A 17,259-nucleotide genomic window follows, 5' to 3' on the forward strand; every position below is an offset into this window, starting at 1 on the left:
CTTGAGATTCTCTCTCCCTCTTCCCTCTGCCACCCCCTCCACTAACTAACTAACTAACTAACTAAATAAATAAATAAATAAAATCTTTTAAAAATTCGGTTATTCTTTATTTCTAGTCCTTTACTATACATATAGGAGGAATATAGTTGATGATTAGAGATATAAACCCTACAAACCCCTCATCCCTGTGATACTCAGCCAGAAACAAACTGTTGTAAAGAACTTTGATACATTTCTCTAAGTGGCTTTTTGAAATTATTGAACTGCATCTGGAAGAGGACTTATCTGTAGCTTTGTGACTATTTTCAGAAACTTGCTGATAGTCACGCGTCATTTACATGAGGGTCCCTGCATTCTAGAAGAAACAAAACTTACTATCCTAAGTGCTGCACCAGCAGGCTCATCCAGGCAAAGGAAGAAATAACAGTGAGTGATGAGTGAACATCTACAAACGGACCATGAAGTTTTTGGTTGGACCAGAATACCCTCCAAATTTGTTGAACTTATTGTGAATAGTTATGGAGTAATTACGTCTTTGCCTACAGTTTGGGACTCACCTGCCAGGAGTGGAGTGGGCCTCTGCAGTCCCCCAGAGTGAGGCTCTTCATTTTTCCAGAAGCATCTCCAAAAATGTTTGTGTCCCTGACAAATTACGTCACCTTCCAACAATGATATTTTCTGTTGGACACTGGGCTTTCCACACTTGGTCATGTCACCAAGATGGTCTTTGAAATCACCACAGTGGGCACCTGGGTGGCTCAGTTGGTTAAGTAGCTGCCTTCGGCACAGGTCATGATCCTGGAGTTACAGGATCAAGTCCCACAATAGGCTTCCTGCTCATCAGGGAGTCTGCTTCTCCCTCTGACCCTCTCCCCTCTCACTCTCTCTCTCACTCTCTCTCAAATAATTTTTTTCTTTAAAAGTGCCTTGAAATTAGACCCCCCACCCCCACCCCACAGAGATCCATCTCCTTCTGAAAATGGTGTACAACCCAATAGGGGCCAAACCCAAGTTGTGTATGCAACTAAAAAACAAAACAAAACAGAAAAAATCCAAAACAACAAAAAACAAAAACAGGATAAAAAATTACAGAACTCAAACCTGAATTTATGTTTCATCAGTTGCTCAGAAAACTTAGTGGGCAGGACTATACAGGAGAGAAGTACCTGAGATTCTCCTACTCGAAGTCAAGAAACAGTAAGCTTTAAAAAAGTTTTAAAATTTGCATTTGCTATCACCCTAAGAATTACCAAAGATTTCTTAGTTTCAGCCAAAAGAGACTTGCAGTCACATTTCCCCAGGGTTGTTCTTGGATTTCAGCTAGCCCCAAGGGTTAAACATCGGGCTCCCGAACCCTGGAGAAGAACTTTGCTACGGAGCTGCTGATTATGATACTTTACATCGTTCAGAAGATCGGGTAAGAAAGGTTACTTTTCTTCCTGGTCAGAACAAGCTATTGGCTGTGAGAAATTAGGCATCAGAGCCACAAGGCCAGTGAATGAGGGAGGTTAAAAAAACAGAAACACTCAACACCTGAGCCTGTGTGGCTTTGTTTTTTGTAAAGGTAAAAGGAGTCCTTACATAACCTGATCACCTTCAAGACTATTTTGCCACTTGCATTTGGGATTAAGCACATGTTTTAAAAGGAATGGAGGCTAAGGCTCTCCCATGGCAGTGTTTGCCTGTCCCATCGCTTTCCTGTGTGCACTATTTTTAAAAGAAACATTACACACAGGAGCCCCAAGGCGATGGTACCAGTGAAACAATGCCAGCTTGGAAATCTGGCAGAGACTCTGGTTTTCATTAAGTGAGCAAGAGGTCATTCATTATTTACGTGGGTTTTTTTACCCCTTCCCTCTCTCTTTTTTCTTTAAATCTACAGCCTTTTGGTCTCCAACCCTCAAGTGCATCCATAGCCATTATTCTTTGGATATTCTAAAATTATTAACATAGAGCCAACTGGAGTCTCCCCATCCAACGAGCTAATGGAAAGCCTTTGCGGCATAGACGTCATTCAGACAGATCAACTCTCTCATAAATCAGGGAACAATGAGAACAAGAGAAATGGTGTGGATTCTCTCTCTCTGGGTCTTCTACTAAGACAAGGATCTGTTTGGCAAAATGATCTCTTCAGTGGCTTTACCAAGTGGCCAGGGAGCATGAAATCTCAGCTTTTGCCACAACTCTCCATGATTCTGGGGGCAGAAAGGGGTGGTGGAATTGCAAAATGAAGAGTTATACAGCTGAAATCCAAAGCATTTGTGTAGTTATCTTGTAAGCATGAAAAGTGTAAAATTAGACGCAGGTGATTCTTTCTATTTTGGTGTCCATTTCCAAAGGGAGGGCTTCAGGATAAAACGAAGATGGCTGTTTATCAGTTTTGACAGTTTGTCCTTTTATCTACCTTCTGATTAATGAAAAAGACCATGACAAGTTTATTTAAATTCTAAGTGTAAGTACCTATAAAGAATACATTCATGATGTGAAACCTGGAATTTCTTTAAAAATGTTTATTTCCAGGGCGTGGCTGTGTTCGTTAGTAGTGGTAGAAGATCAGAGACCAAGGAAATGCCAGTGATGGGTTGCTCTGTGTAGTTAGAAATCCTCTCCCTGGATCTTCCACATGCCTGTCTGGAAATGGGCTTCACTTCAGAAGCCTTCCCAGACTTTGGAAGACATTTGGGCCTTGGAAAAACCACGAGAATTGCTGTCTCACTGCAGCAGAACAGAAATTAAAAGACTTCCTGCCACCCTCACACTTTCTAATGGCTTTCATCACTTAGTTTATGTGACTGTGGCAGATAATTTCACATTCCTAAGCCTGGTAATATTTGAGGTTTTGAAGAACCCATCCTCAGTGAATTTACAAGTAAAAACCCATTTCTTGGCAATTTTAACGACTACTTAATAAATCTTACTTGGGCCGCCAGTGTTTCTGACATTACCAGCACAGGCTGGTTTGCCAAAGGGACATGGTAAATTGAGAAGCCTCAATTATTCCGGCCATTCCCATCATAACCATGAAACAATTAGACTTGTTCTGAAGAACAGCCATGTTGGCTGAAGCATCCAAGGATATCAGAGCAAGGGCACTCCTGTCCGGTCTTTCTGTGCTAGATTCTGCAGAAATCATGGCTGCAGGCTCACAGGCCTATCATGAATACTGTTTGGGGGGTCAGTCAAGCTGCTCTGTGGGTGCTCAGAGTTTATCCAAGAAATTACATCTCAGTGTTGTTTTGCAGAATGTTCCCGCTCTTGAAATTGCATTGTATGTGTGCGTGAAAGAGTGTGTAAATGTACACAGGAACTAATATGTAGGACGACATTAGAAAAGCACAGAACTTGCTATTTCCATATGACGACCACAAGGCAATGACTAATTTAACCCATAGTTAGTGTAATGTTATGATAATGTTAACCTACAGTAAAGAGAAATGACTTTGTTAACTCTCTATCCAATACTGTCTCCCTGTGTGGGCTCCATGTGTGCTGTTGGCATGTTCAAGTACACCATGGCTTGTGATGCTCCCTCTGTCTGAGTTCTAAAATCCAGCTTGAGGGTCTTCTCCTCTGACAGGAGTCACTAAGTTTTATTCCTCTTTCCGTATGCTGATGAAAATTACTTCTTGGGCAAACTCTATCAGGGAAAGACTCTCAGTGTCCCCACAGTGTCTGGTACATGTTACCTAACTGTATAATATTAGTTATATTTGTTGGATGAATAAATGAAAGGAGGTTGCTTCTCTGCTTTTTCTAACTCCCTCCCCATCCTATAACTCATTCCATGATATTATAGTTACTTGATCTGACATTCCACTTAGGGTAATGATATTTTCTTTTATCCCCCAGATCCTATTACAGTACCTGCTCAGTAAACCTTTGTGAAAGGGGTTGAAAGTTGCTGAGGACTGTCTGCTCCTTCAGAAGAAAGTGATTGGCACTCCCTGGGCATCCTTTGTTCATGAAGAATGACTGCAATTTCCAGTCTCCCTCATATGTTGATCATCATGGTCTGGGATAGAGTTCAGACATACTGATCTCATCAGTGTAAAACTCAGTAGCTCAGTGACTGGATTCTATATTCCACAATATATAAATGACTAGATTTGGAAATATGTAAGTCACGAGTTTTTGTTGTTGTTGTTGTTTTGTTTTAATGATCTTCAACGCCACCCTGGATACCTAGATGATGCTGGTTGCTAACAACTGAGCTACAGTTTAGAGCTTACATGTAGCTTCCTGGGTAGTCCAGGAGACCAGCCTCCTTGTTGCAAATATTTCCAGCAGATGACTCTGCTGGAGATGCCACAGTGATGCCGGTGACAGGCTGGGGTTGAGCTGCCTCCAGCTCCCAAATGGAGATGTTCTTCCATTCTATGTGGTTTTAGAGGATCTCATGGCTTGAAGAGGCGGGGAAAAGGATCTACAAAAATGGATGTTACCTTAGGAGATGATGGTGCACTCACATTCCTGTATGGGGTGTCCCCAGTCTGAGTGTCTGTGAGAGTATTTCTCTCTCACAGCTGTTCTGTGAACAGCTCTGCCCAGCCGGAGGTCATCTTCATGAAACCACCTGAGTTGGTCTTTGGGCAACTGAAGCTGTTTTGGGGGGAGTCTTGGTGACAGCATCAGCCTCTGCTGCAGACCGGTGAGGACAGGGATGCCCCTTCTCCCTGAACCTCCCCTTCCTGCCACAAATAAGGACCACTGCTGGTGAATGGATCATAAAGAAACCGTTTGACCAACAGCATGCGAAGGGGAAACCAACTTCATCTGACAGATCGTCTGTGTGAACATTTTCACTGCAGTGTTGACTAAGTCTCTGAATGTAATCTCTCCCTCCCCTGCTGTCGATTCAGCATTTCTTCAGATTAACATCTTTCTTAACTAGTCATGATTGCCAGCTATTGAACAAATGCTCTACTTTTGGGGACTTCTCTGTGAAAACCGAGACGTGGGAAACAATTTTATTGTATTACTTTTCCTCCTAAAAAGGCCCAATCTGTTTAGTTTCATGTTGCATGCTCTTGTGTAGTAAAATTTTTTGAAGACTTTTCTAATTCTGAACAAATGTCAATTTAAGAAGCCATGAACCTCAAGGACAAATGCATTTTATTTCCCGATAGCTTATTCCGGGATCTTGACGAAAATTGCATGGGGCTACCTCCAGTGAATGTTCCCAGGCCATTCACTGACTATTGATTAATGTGACAGTCATTAAGCAATTGACATAGGATGTGAAGAAGGTTGAGGACAAATACATTTAAAATCAATATGTCTTAAAACCTTTTTACTGGCTAAAGCGAAATGTGCCATTCAGCTCTCAGTGCTTGCCTTCTGCCATATTGATTTCTCAGATCTAAAGGTTGGGGTGAGTAGAACTTTGGCACTTCTTTTTCTCCAATGGAATGATGATTTTTTCTTTCAGATCAAGTTGCCATATTGTCCTTCTAGGTTTTAATGTTCTAAGACCTTTTAAAAAATTGATAAATCCAATAGTATAATTTCAACGATTACTCCAGTGTTTGGACCCATGCTGGGGGAAGTATTCAGGTCCATGGTTACTTATTCATAATTCTGAAATCTGGGGAACTCTGAAGAAATAGAAGCTTTTTTTCATTATGTTTGGCACAAATTAATTTGGTGACAAAACCTGACCTGAATGGATGCAAGGCTATTTATAGTCTGTAATATTCTTATATAGTATGACTATTAGTAACTATTGCTGCAGAAATCTAATGTGTTTGACCAAGGGTGCTGCCCTAGAATCTGCCAGGGACATTATAAACCAAACCCAGCTCACTTCCTCAAATTAAAAAACAAAACAAAACAAAAAGCCTATGAATTCCCAAATACATGTGGCTCTAAGAGTTTTAGGTTAAGGAATTGAAGACCTGATCTAAACTGTGAAGGTAATTATTTTTCATTGCCTGCTAATTTCCAGCCAAAGCCACAGAGCCAAGAGAAACGACAAAATCGTGTATGCAACTTGAAAGGCACAAGAGCTGCAGTGACCCGACTTGCTCTCTACTTTAGCAGAAGCTGTTTCTTGCTCACTCTTGGGTGTCCCCAACTGAATACGAGGCTCCTCCAGCGTATTAAATGAGACTTGACCCGATTACCAACATATTGCTTTATTTCTTGGTGGTAGTAAATTAAGGCTTTCTAGAGTCATACAGCACGCAGTGATTGAACATTAGGAAAAAAAACAACAAACAAACAAACAAACAAAAAAAAAAACAATGAGCATTCAATTTTGCAGAGGCAGGAAGGAAGCAATGTTTTAAAATGGATAAATTTCCTAGTGAGACATTTTGCTTGGTCTCTAAAAATCTGCTGAGCTGTTTTCCCCAGTGACCTTCACCATAGATTCATAACCCAAGGTGGGTGGGGTGGGTGGGGTGGGACAGAGTGGCTGAAGAGAGGGCTGTGGCAAAGGGAGAGACTATGAGAGACAGCGTGGGCTGGGCAATGAGTATGGAAATCAGCTTTGTCTCATGTGCGGAAGACAGTTTAGGCAATGTGGTCAGGTGGTGGTAATAAAGGTATTTGTAATGGGACACCCCTTCTCTGGTTCAGGACACCATTTTGGATCTCTCTTCTCATTCCCAGAGTATGAAAATTTGCCACTTGGAAGACCCCAGTGCCAATTCTTGTGACTCTCAACTCCGCGTGACTCTGAACTCCTTAAATGTTAGACATGGTCACAATCCACAGAGCATGAGAATGCTACCTTCAACCTCTTCCATGGTTCTAAACACTGTGACTATCACGAGACACTCTCCCCAGCCAAGTAGTTCACCTCCCCCCATGGCACATAGTTGTGATTGCACACTAAGTTGTTGATGATGTTGACTGGAGAGGAGATCTGTGCCATAGGATGCAGGAAAGAAACCTCCTGGGCATACGCCACCTCACTCTATCTCCTCCTTCCCGACACAAGGCAAAGAAACGCAGGGAGCCTACAGTGGGAGTGCAGTTGTCGAGTTGTGTGTGAACTTGATCTGCAACCAATTCCATCTACTTGGCTTGGAGATGCAAAGGTTCGGGTTTGGCTGGTGGACCCTTTGAGAAAGCAGTGGATGACTGAACAGTGATGAGGGAGAGGTGTGGCCAGAGAACAATGTGGGAAAATCATGTGTTTATTAACAAAAGGCAACCCAATTTCATGAAAATGAGCAGTGGACTCTCTTCTGGCATCCCGATTTCACGCAAATGGATTCCCATCCAAACAGGGCCATTTAAAATGCATAGCTGGCAAGGATTTTAATGTTCTATTCCAAGGGCCTGGTTCGTGGGCCAGCGCCTCAGTGTGAACAATGTGCTCCTTCTTCCATTTGCCTGGCATTTGGGAGTGAACAGTCCTTAAACACCTGAAAGTCTGCTGTGTGCTCTTTGACAGAGAACGTGCAGATAGCCACAGGAGGAGGCACTCGAGGTGGCGATCTGCGCCGTTAAACACTTAAAACTTAAGCCCAACAGGCTTCACGTGATGGAGTCTGGATGCACAGAGAAATAAATAGATGAGAAAAGTGGCAATGTGATCGGAATGACAAAGAACCAACACGTCTGCTTCTGCCAGCTGCAGGGCAGATGTGTCTGCTGCATGCCACATGTGCACGGAGACAGGAGTGAAAACCCATGGAAGACATGTGTTCTCTTGGGCCTCCCTTGTTAATTAAAAATCGTGAGGGTCTATCTTCCTATGTGAAAACGCTCAGCAAGATCCCCTTGACTGGGGCTGTGGTCTGTGCTGTGCGCGGACAGTCCACGGCCTGCTAAGATGGTGTGGGATCGGGTGGCCGGGAAGTGCTTGTCACAGGAACCATCCACCTAATGGCGCAGGAGTAGGTGCCCCAGAGACTCACCCATTAAAAGAAACAGGGTTGGGGTGACATTCAGATCGGAGTTGAAGGACATATGGGACATTCATGCTGGCACTTCCCAATCTCCTGAAAGCACCCGCAGAACCAACACTCTTGGAAGAGGTAGATGCCTCATACGCTGTAGGTAAAGGCGCTGGCGCTCACTGACAATCTGTTCTCTCAATTCTAAAATGGGTATTAAGCGGATCCTCGAGCTGGACGGCCTCTGATTCACTGTGGGAAGCCAAAGCTCAGAAAGGTCAAGTGACTTGCCCAAGGTCACACAGCTATGTCGTGGCAGAGCGGGGCGGGTGGAGGGGGTCGGTGAGAATCAGGTCTCCTCCCGCACAGTGCTGCTCGCCACAAGTGATTCTCTAGAAAATGGTTGGAAGCACTTTGTATGCACCCGGTGCTAGGACATTGATTTAACAAGAATTTGCCTGGGCGCGGGATTGATGAGCGCGGTTTAGGCCAATAAAGCAGTTTAAAAAGAGGAGGAGGTTTGGAGAGCATCATTAGCCTGGATGTGTGGTTGCTGTCGGCCAGGGAAGGGGTGGGGGCGGGGAGTGGGGACGTGGTGTGCGCACGCGCAAGCCCGGGACGCCACCAGGAGCGGAGACAGAAAGAGGCGTTCTCGAACACACGGCGGCCGTCGGCTTTCTGAGCTACCTCTTTTGGGAGAAGAGAAACTGCCTACAGATGACCTGACCCCCAAAACCAGTTTACCGACACAGCTCCCCCTTCCCTTCTGTGACCCCTGATGCCCACGAGCACTAAGGAAAAGGAAAAGCCAGATCCTTAAGGAACTTCCAGGAAGCAAGGGCTGTGAGGAGCCAGTGGGAGGCGGTGCTTAGAGACGCCGCTTTTAGGAGACGCACCGCATGCGCAGCGCCTGCGCAATGTGGCGAGGGGGCGTGGCCCCTTCAGAAGAAGGCGGGGTTGGTGTGCTCGATGACGCAGCGCTTGCAATGGCGCTTCACGAAGCGCAGGGCCTCCACGGACACCTCGCAGTCCTGCACGTTGAGCATCTGGAGGTCGAAGCAGTTGGCCGCCACGATCTGCAGGCCCTGGCCCGTGATGCTCTCGCAGGACTTGAGGCTGAGCCGCTTGAGGTTGAAGCAGTTCAGGGCCAGGCACTCGAGGCCCGTGTCGGAGACCAGCGGGCACTTGCCGATGTCCAGGGACTTGAGTTTGGTGCAGTTCTTGGCGAGGTACTCCACGCCGTGGTCCGTGATGCCCTCGCAGCCCCTCGCGTTGAGGTAGCGCAGCTTGCTGCAGTACTTGGCCACGTAGCGGATGCCCACGTCGGTGACCCGGCCGCAGTGGGCGATGCTGAGGTACCGCAGGCGCGCCTCCAGCTTGGCGATCTCCCGCAGGCCGAAGTCGCTGACGAAGCGGCAGTCGCTGACGCTCAGCTCCTTGATGGACATGCAGTAGATCATCAGGTAGCGCAGGCCCTCGTCGGTGAGGCGCACGCAGCGGCGCAGGTACAGGTGGGTCAGCTGCGTGCAGTGCGCCGCGATCGTGTGCAGCCCTTCGTCCTCCAGCACGAAGCAGTCCGTCATGTCCAGGTAGCGGATGGAAATCTGTTTGCCATGCAAGGGGGACAGTTTAATGGAGGCCTCCCGGGTCAAGCTGATGCAGGTCACTTTGGAGCACCCTACACAGGGAGACAGAACACAGGCTCAGAGAACCTTCGAGAACCGGGTGTGTGTGCGCGCGCGCATGTGCCTCACCTGGGGTGCCATATGGATTCTTACAACACCCCCCAACCCCAGACGCGGCCCCGATGTTACCCCTGACCCTGTGGAGAAGGAGAGCAAGAATGGATTCTCCAGAGTCATCTGAGTCTTTATCTATTTTGGTGATCTGGGTTTAAGAGGCTCCCTGAGGGCTGCCTGGGTGGCTCAGTGGGTTAAAGCCTCCGCCTTCAGCTCAGGTCATGATCTCAGGGTCCTGGGATCGAGTCCCACATTGGGCTCTCTGCTGGGCAGGGAGCCTGCTTCCTCTTCCCTCTCTCTCTCTCGCCCTCTCTGCCTACTTGTGATCTCTCTCTGTCAAATAAATAAAATCTTAAAAAAAAAAAAAAAAAAAAAAGAGGCTCCCTGAACTTTCCAATCAAACACCAAAGCTCCAATTCCACATCCATCTCTAGTTGCCTGAGGTGGGTCAAACCAATCCTTCTGAGTCCTTTGTCTTAAAACCTGGATGATAACGTTCCCTGCAAGGTCGCTCTGAAGAATAAAGGAGACCGTGCTTGTAAATATCTTGCCCTGGCCCAGAAGGTCCTAGAAGCTTGGTAAGGGCTGCTTCTCACCCGACAGTGGTCTAATAGCTCTGTGGGCAAAGTGGTAAGATGCTGGAGAAGGTCTGTCCATGACCTTGGTTTGACCGAAACAGCATTTGGAAGTCATAGCTGGCTCAGGTCTACTTCTTAGGGCCTCAGGGAGGAGGCTCAACTTCTCTGTCTCAAGCAACCAGCATGAGTAGCTGGGGTGCTGGTACTGTAGGGGTATCATGATGATGCAACGAAATAATGGGTGCAGAGGTACTCGGAAAACTCCAGGGGAAAGACATGTAATTGTTAATCTAACCACTGGCCACCTGGAGACTCAATTCAACTCTTTTTGGTCAAGGAACAACTGTGTCACCTGGATGATTGCTCCAGCCCCTTACCCAGTCTCCTTGTCCTGCCTCAGAGCTGCTGGAGAGATTCTGGAAAACAGAACTCTAATCATGTCACTTTGCTCAAAGCCTTTGGATGTCACCCCCTACAGCCTAGGTGTGCCCTGAGGACCTGCACCCCTGTTCTCTTTGACTTCATCTCTTACCCCCCTCTTCTGAACCAACTGGTCTCCTTGCTGGTTCCCAGACAGCTCAACTGCCCTCCTGCCTCAGTGTGTGTGTACTGCCTGGGGCTTCCCCAAGAAGCCCCGTGGGTCATCCCTACCTTCTGAGGTCTCTGAGCACACGTCAGCTAACTGGACAGTTCTTCCCAATCACCCTGTATGAACTGGTGTCCCCTGCTTGACTCCCATTTCTTTTCAGCCCTCTTTATCACTTTGTGACATGATATATTTATTTGTTCATTTATGTATTTGCTGTCCTCACTCTAGAGGGTAAGCTCCTGAAGAAAGGGACTCTGGGCCATTCATGGCTGCATCCCTCATCCCTGGTTCTTAGCTGGTGCTCACGAAGCATCTGTTGAATGAACAAACTAGTGAATTATAGTGAATAGAGTCTTCTGTGGGAAGATCAGATATGGTAATTCATTTTATTTACTTTTAAACAACGAACATTTATTTTTCACAGTTTGGAGGCTGACAAGTTCAAGATCAAGGTTGCTAACCAATTCATTTCCTGGTTTCTGGCGAGAACCCTCTTGCAGACAGCGGCCTTCTTACTGATATTCCCACATTGTGGAAAAGTGAGCAAGTTCTCTGGTCTCTGTGTTACGGAGGCACTAATCCCATCATAGGTGCTCCAACCTCGGGACCTCACCTAAACCTAACAACTTCCCAAAGGCCCCACCTCCTAGTATCATCACACTGATGGCTGGGGTTCCAACATAGGGATTTTGGGGAGACACAAACATTCAGTCCATAACACTACCTCCTCTTCCCACACATAGCCAGGCCTTTCCCCTGAGACCAGTGCACTCATACCAAAAATGTCTCCAGAAGATGGCAGTTGGGCATAAATCATGCCCAGCACATGGGAGGCCCACCCCAGTCACGTGGTGGGGTGAAGGGAGGATTTCCTCTATGTAAGTACCTACAAAATATATATGATTTCACCTCCTGGCCCATAAAGCCTATATAAGCCTCTAGGAAATATTTGAGAACCTTGATCTAGGGCTAATTTTGCCCCACTCAGGAGAATTTAAATTCCAGCATTTAAATGTGTTCAGGACTTTGCTCATGGCTTATGTAAATTTATACTATGACACAGTTGTCTGTTTTATATTTCATTACAATGCCTTTTATTTGTATTGAATTATGAAGTTTACAGAATGCTTTTATAAACATTTCCTTACCTGATTTTTAATCCATTTTACTGATAAGGAAATTCATCCTTAGGAAGATTAGTGTTGTTGAAATCTAGAATCCCTTTAATACTCTATCCTTTTTCAAATGATTGGAAGATAGCTTTAGCTATCTCTCTAAACACTGTTTCTAGCCACTCTTTCCCTACGAAATGTGTGTATAAATGATATATACATTATATGTCATATATAATTATGTATGTAGCATATATATTTATATTATATATTGACATATTTATATGTTAAAATATGCTGTACATATTTTGTGTAGTAATAGCAAGTGAATTGAAATATACATTGAAATGGGTGTTTCATAGATATATATATTATAGATCTGTTTCATCCCACTACATAAACTGTATCTGTATTTTTCACTTTCTCTGTGCTTGTCCCAAATACTTCTTGCAGTTCCAAGGCCAGGTGCTTCACCTCAGGCACCTCCGTGCCCTGGCTTCTCAAGCAATATCCAAGGTTCCCAAGTGGCGACATAACAGTGCTAATGGGGACAGTCCTCCCACCTCCTGGCAGGCTGCCCAGGAAACACCTGTGAAATTCAGGTCCTGGGAATAATCAGGTTCAAAAGCCAAGTGCTACCAAGTCAGAGATTTTCAGGAAAGAGAGAAGCATACAATCCAATGCTGGAGAACAAAGCTGTGACCCTTCAGAGGTTGTCCCCTCTGCTCCATCCAGTAGCCCTCGTGGATTTGCAGAAGGTGTTTTGTACCCCTCACCTTTAGATCTGAAATCGTCCTTTGTTTGGAATTTCTTGTTTTTAGAGCAGCTATGATCCTGCTTATACTGAATTTATATGTCTACAGTAGTGGCTTCCTATCTGTGATGCCTGTGAAGGCACCTTGTTTTTCAAGATCAGATGACAGCCTTTGTTCCTAAACTCTTAGTTTTGGTTTCTTTTTTTTTTTTTTAATTAATATCTAGTCAAATCTGATGCCCTGCAGGAAGGACATTATATTCAATTCAGGGAAACACATGCCTCGTTTTTGAAACCAAGTGCCCAATTTAATGAAATACCGATTAAGTTCAGTTTTGGTAAAGATGCTATTTTGACCTGCTTGTATTATTTTAGATCAATAATTTTAATTTAAGCCTGAACCTTAATTCTTACAGATTTGTTACGTTTGGATTGAAAAGAAAATAAATTGGTCCATGGCTCAGTAGGTAGCATCTGTGGTTAGCTCATAAATGCATACATTACAGAGATGCAGAGAATCTTAGAAATCATCCCATTAAACCTTCATTTTTTAAAGATGAGGCAGCTCAGACTCAGTGAGATTATGAGACTTGGACAGCCAGATTAGGGAAAGTTTTCTGTTCCAAGGCTTCCGTTGGATCAGATCAGTCCAAGGAGAGGAGGTAAGAAATGACTAGGATAGAGCACGCAATTGATGAATGGCAAGAGAGACTTACTATAGCTGCGTCAGCATGAAGTGAACATTTAGATACTGAGGAATCAAGAGTCTTGGAAGTACCTATACGAGGATTCTTGAAAGAGAGAAGCCATTTGGTTACCTATATGGAGATGAGGCAGTAAGGGGATAGCACGGGCAAATATGAGACCCAAGAAAGCAAGGGGGCAGTGGGGTTGTGAGGAATAGTCAAAGGGTGGAATGCAGAGTATCTGAAAGCCTTTAGTGGGAACTGAGATAGGAATGGTCCACTGGGGATACAGATTACGGGACCTGCCCAATACTCAACAGGATATGGGTACTACTTAACAGGAAAGGAGCAATCTGGGTTGAACTCATCTGTGGAGTTTCTTCAGTTAATTCCGGATTTGGTTCTGCTTTCATAAAAGTGTCCTTCGATACCACCTCCTCTCATGATTGGAGGACTCCAGCTGTCCGGTTGTAAGAGGACCCTCTGAGGCAACTTCATTTGCGATAATTACAATATATGATACTTTGAAAACTGGGTGGCTATACCGTGTTTCATTGATGTTTCAAGGTATTATTAATTGGGATAGTTAATTTTATGTCAACTTGAATCGATGGCGAGGTGCCAGGACATTTGGCTAAAACATTTCTGGGGGTACCTTTAATACTGTTTCTGGGTCAGATTAACATCTGAATCAGTGGGCCCAGTGAATGCAGAAGTGCCCTCCCCAATGTGGATGGGCATCGTGGATCAGATGGGGGCCTGACTAGATCAAAAGGGGGAGGAATGGAGAATTCTTTCTCTGCTTGACTGTTTGAACTGATGCATTGGTCTTCCCTTGCCTTCGAACTGAGACTTTACACCACCAGCAACCCTGGTCTCAGGCTTTTGGACTTGGACTGAACTCTACTGCCAGCTTTTCCTAGGTTTCCAGCTTGCAGAGGGCAAATAAATCTCTGCGCTTGTGCGCGGGTGCACACACGCACACTGTTGATGCTTCTTGGAAGAACCTGGACTAAATATTAATAAAAGGTAATATGTGATAATGACAAAAGCCTACAGCTAGTTATAGTAAGTTTCAAGGACTTGAAAAGACAGCTTTCATGGTGGGGCAACCCTCTGGCTTCTCTCGGTATCAGCCTCAGGTTTCCAGATTCCCTCAGAACTGGAGTGCACTGTTTGGAACGCCCCTTCCCCCTGCCACCGCCCCCATATCTGGAATCCTGTGTTCTCGTGAGTTAGCGATTCCCTTGGGTAGTGTCTACACCCATCACAGCGGGTCCCTGAGAGGCGTGTGAGAAAACCACTCATCTATCAGGCTCTGCAGATGAAGGGACTATAGAGGAAGGGCATCAGGCTTACAGAATGGTCAGCCGGAGGGGCCTGGCCCCATCCACTCACGCGGGTTAGAAGCCCAGGAATTTCCATTCTGCAAGTAGTTTCTACATTTCTGAATTTCAAAAGGTCTCTGGCGGAAAAGAGCACCGCACTTGCAGCCTGTCCCAAGGGTGCTCAGGGCGTTCCCTTAACAAAGACAGGGACTCCAAGAACAAGTTATTCTCTAACCTGATTTTTGAAAAGACAAGGAAGTAAGGTGTCTAGAGAATAGGCCTACAATGTACAGAATCTTAGAATGTTAACGAAGCTGATTCCTTGCCTTTTTTTTTTTTTTTTTTGACTGAAGAAGACACACATCCAGAGAAAGCCGTGAACTGTCCCAAATCACAAAGTTTTGAAACCAGTCTTCACCACATCACAATGCTTTCTGTTTCCAGAATTCCTTGGAGGAAAAAATGTAAGAAGACCTCTTTGTTTCCTGCCTCTTATGCCAGCGGCTGCTCAGGATGAACTGAATGTATGGTTACTATGGTTTTGTCCTGAAGCCAGCAGAAGTGGGGCGGGGATGGGGGGCACGGTGGGAGGGTGGGGTGTGCGGGTAGAGTTGCTTTCCAGCAAGGGAAAGAATCTGCGAAAAATAATTGACTGTCATCTGAAATATTTTCAGATGTTGGCTTTTGATGGAGAGAGCAGGCCCAGAGAGCGGACTTTGACTTCAGATTTTGTTGGAGGGTATCATGTACCTCAGATGCTTGTAAATCCCCAATTCTGTTTATTCGCCTGCACCATGGTTTGTACTTCTTGACCCCTCCCCAACCATCCCTGAGGTTGTGGCTCCTGCTGTTCGTTTCTTTAACTCCCTGATGCATCTCACACATTTCAGCCTCTCCTGTGTTGGTCTGTCTTTAGACTGGGCAGTGGATGAGATAAAGAAAGGCTGTTAGTCCGGCTGGACCCACGTCTGGCGCCAAAGTGTGAGTCTGGGTTTTAATTCTTCCTGCCTGAGAGAGGTTTTCAAGCAAAGCAGCCATGCTGGGATTTCCTTCAATTTTAAAAAGATGAAAAGGCTCCACTTGATGGGCCTTGTCCTTGCACTATGTAACTGAGAATTTTGCTTAAAAAAAAAAAAAAATCCAAAATCAACCCAAGGGTGAAGAGAGTAGAGTGGGGGCAAAATATAAGGAGACCCATGGCCATGATGGCTCTTCTCCAGTGCCTGCAAATGGCAGGCAATCGTGAGCACGGCCCAAAGCACAGACTCCGCTTAGACACAGCTTTTGGGCTCTGTGAACCAGTGGACATAAAGGGCAGCATCTAAATGGCCTGTGTTTGGGTTAGATGTCTGGTTCCTATTCTACAGGTTGCTCTGAAATTCAGAGACAGCTATGGGGAGGAAGGATGGGTTTTAAAGTCGCGTTACCTTAACAGCCAGACGAAAAGATGACTCTAGCGCCTTTAAGGAGTTGGCATTATGTGATGAAAAGGATACCTCTGGCTTCTGGGGTCCTGATTACATAGAGACAGTCTTTCTGGAAGAGTCCCCGCCTTACCGCCCAACCCTGCATCTCTGATGGCTACCAGGGAGGGGACCTTCTCCAGGTGGCAATGTCCTCCTCTGCTTTGGGAGGGTGCCCTGGAAGGCCTCGCGGCTGGGGAGGTCGGCTGCCATTTACCTGACACGTCCAGGTGCTCCAGGTTGGGGCAGAGGGACACCACGTCGAAGACCGCCTCGTTGGAGATATTGTAACAGCCCGAGACCTCCAGTCGCCTCAGTTCGGGGCAGCACTGGGCAATGGTGTAAAGCCCTCGGTCCGTGAGCCGCCGGCAGCCACTGACAGTGACGGTTTCCAGCATGAGACAGACGTTGGGTGTGTCCTGACAGAGCCTGCGGGTCAGCACCTTGAGGGCGCGGTCCACGTTGATGGTCTCGCCCGTCAGGCGGATAGTCCTCCAGAGCCGCGGGTCCCAGGCCAGGTTGTACCAGCGGCGGCACACGCGGGCGCAGCGGCACAGCTGGTTGGTGGGCAGGAAGGAGAAGATCTGCACCATGCACTGGTCCGGGAGGCGCTCGATGCTGGCCTGCTCCTTCTGCGGTCTGGAGGCCAGCCGGATGAGCGGGTGGGTGAGGCGGGTCGGGGGCGGGGAGTGGACCATGGCCACCGTCTCCCCGGTGATGGAGGACGAGGAGGTGGACGAGCCCCTTCCATTCTGAAATCCGGGCAGGTTCGGGGGACATATCAGGGCTGGGCTGGGCGTGCTCAGTGTGCGCATGCTCAGGTCGGAGTCTGGCAAAGGACAGAGAGCAAAGGGTTAAAAGGATAGCCCTTAGCGGAGCCCAGGGAAGGAGGCAAACCAGTGACGCTCAGGCCACGGATACCGGTCCCGGGCTGACCCGCTGCCGAATCCGTCACCGGAAGCAGAAGCACATGCAAGTTTCACCCGTCCCAGAAACAGTCCCCGGTCTGCGGGGCTGGGGGGCAACCTTCTCTGTGGAGGGCCAGATACGGAATGTCTGAGGCACTGCGGGCCACACGGGCCCTGTCTCCGTTGCCGTTAATCCACCCTGCCATCAGAGTGCAAAAGCTGCCATAGACAATACGGAAACAAACGGGTGGCTGT

The 17,259-nt window shown here is 46.5% G+C and overlaps 1 protein-coding gene across 1 annotated transcript in view; it reads right to left on the bottom strand.

The window, feature by feature from the left end:
* Positions 1–6,118: 6,118 nt before the first annotated feature.
* Positions 6,119–17,259, bottom strand: part of FBXL7 (F-box and leucine rich repeat protein 7) — a 369,381-nt gene continuing 358,240 nt past the window's right edge. The window contains exons 3-4 of the mRNA XM_032337733.1: positions 16,314–16,925; positions 6,119–9,525 (exon numbers count right to left, since the gene is read on the bottom strand). Of these exons, the coding sequence (XP_032193624.1) occupies positions 8,789–9,525; positions 16,314–16,925 (1,349 nt within the window). The 3' untranslated portion in view covers positions 6,119–8,788. The remainder of the gene's footprint in view (positions 9,526–16,313; positions 16,926–17,259) is intronic.

Source organism: Mustela erminea, chromosome 3 (genome assembly GCF_009829155.1).
Source record: "Mustela erminea isolate mMusErm1 chromosome 3, mMusErm1.Pri, whole genome shotgun sequence".
Taxonomy (NCBI): domain Eukaryota; kingdom Metazoa; phylum Chordata; class Mammalia; order Carnivora; family Mustelidae; genus Mustela; species Mustela erminea.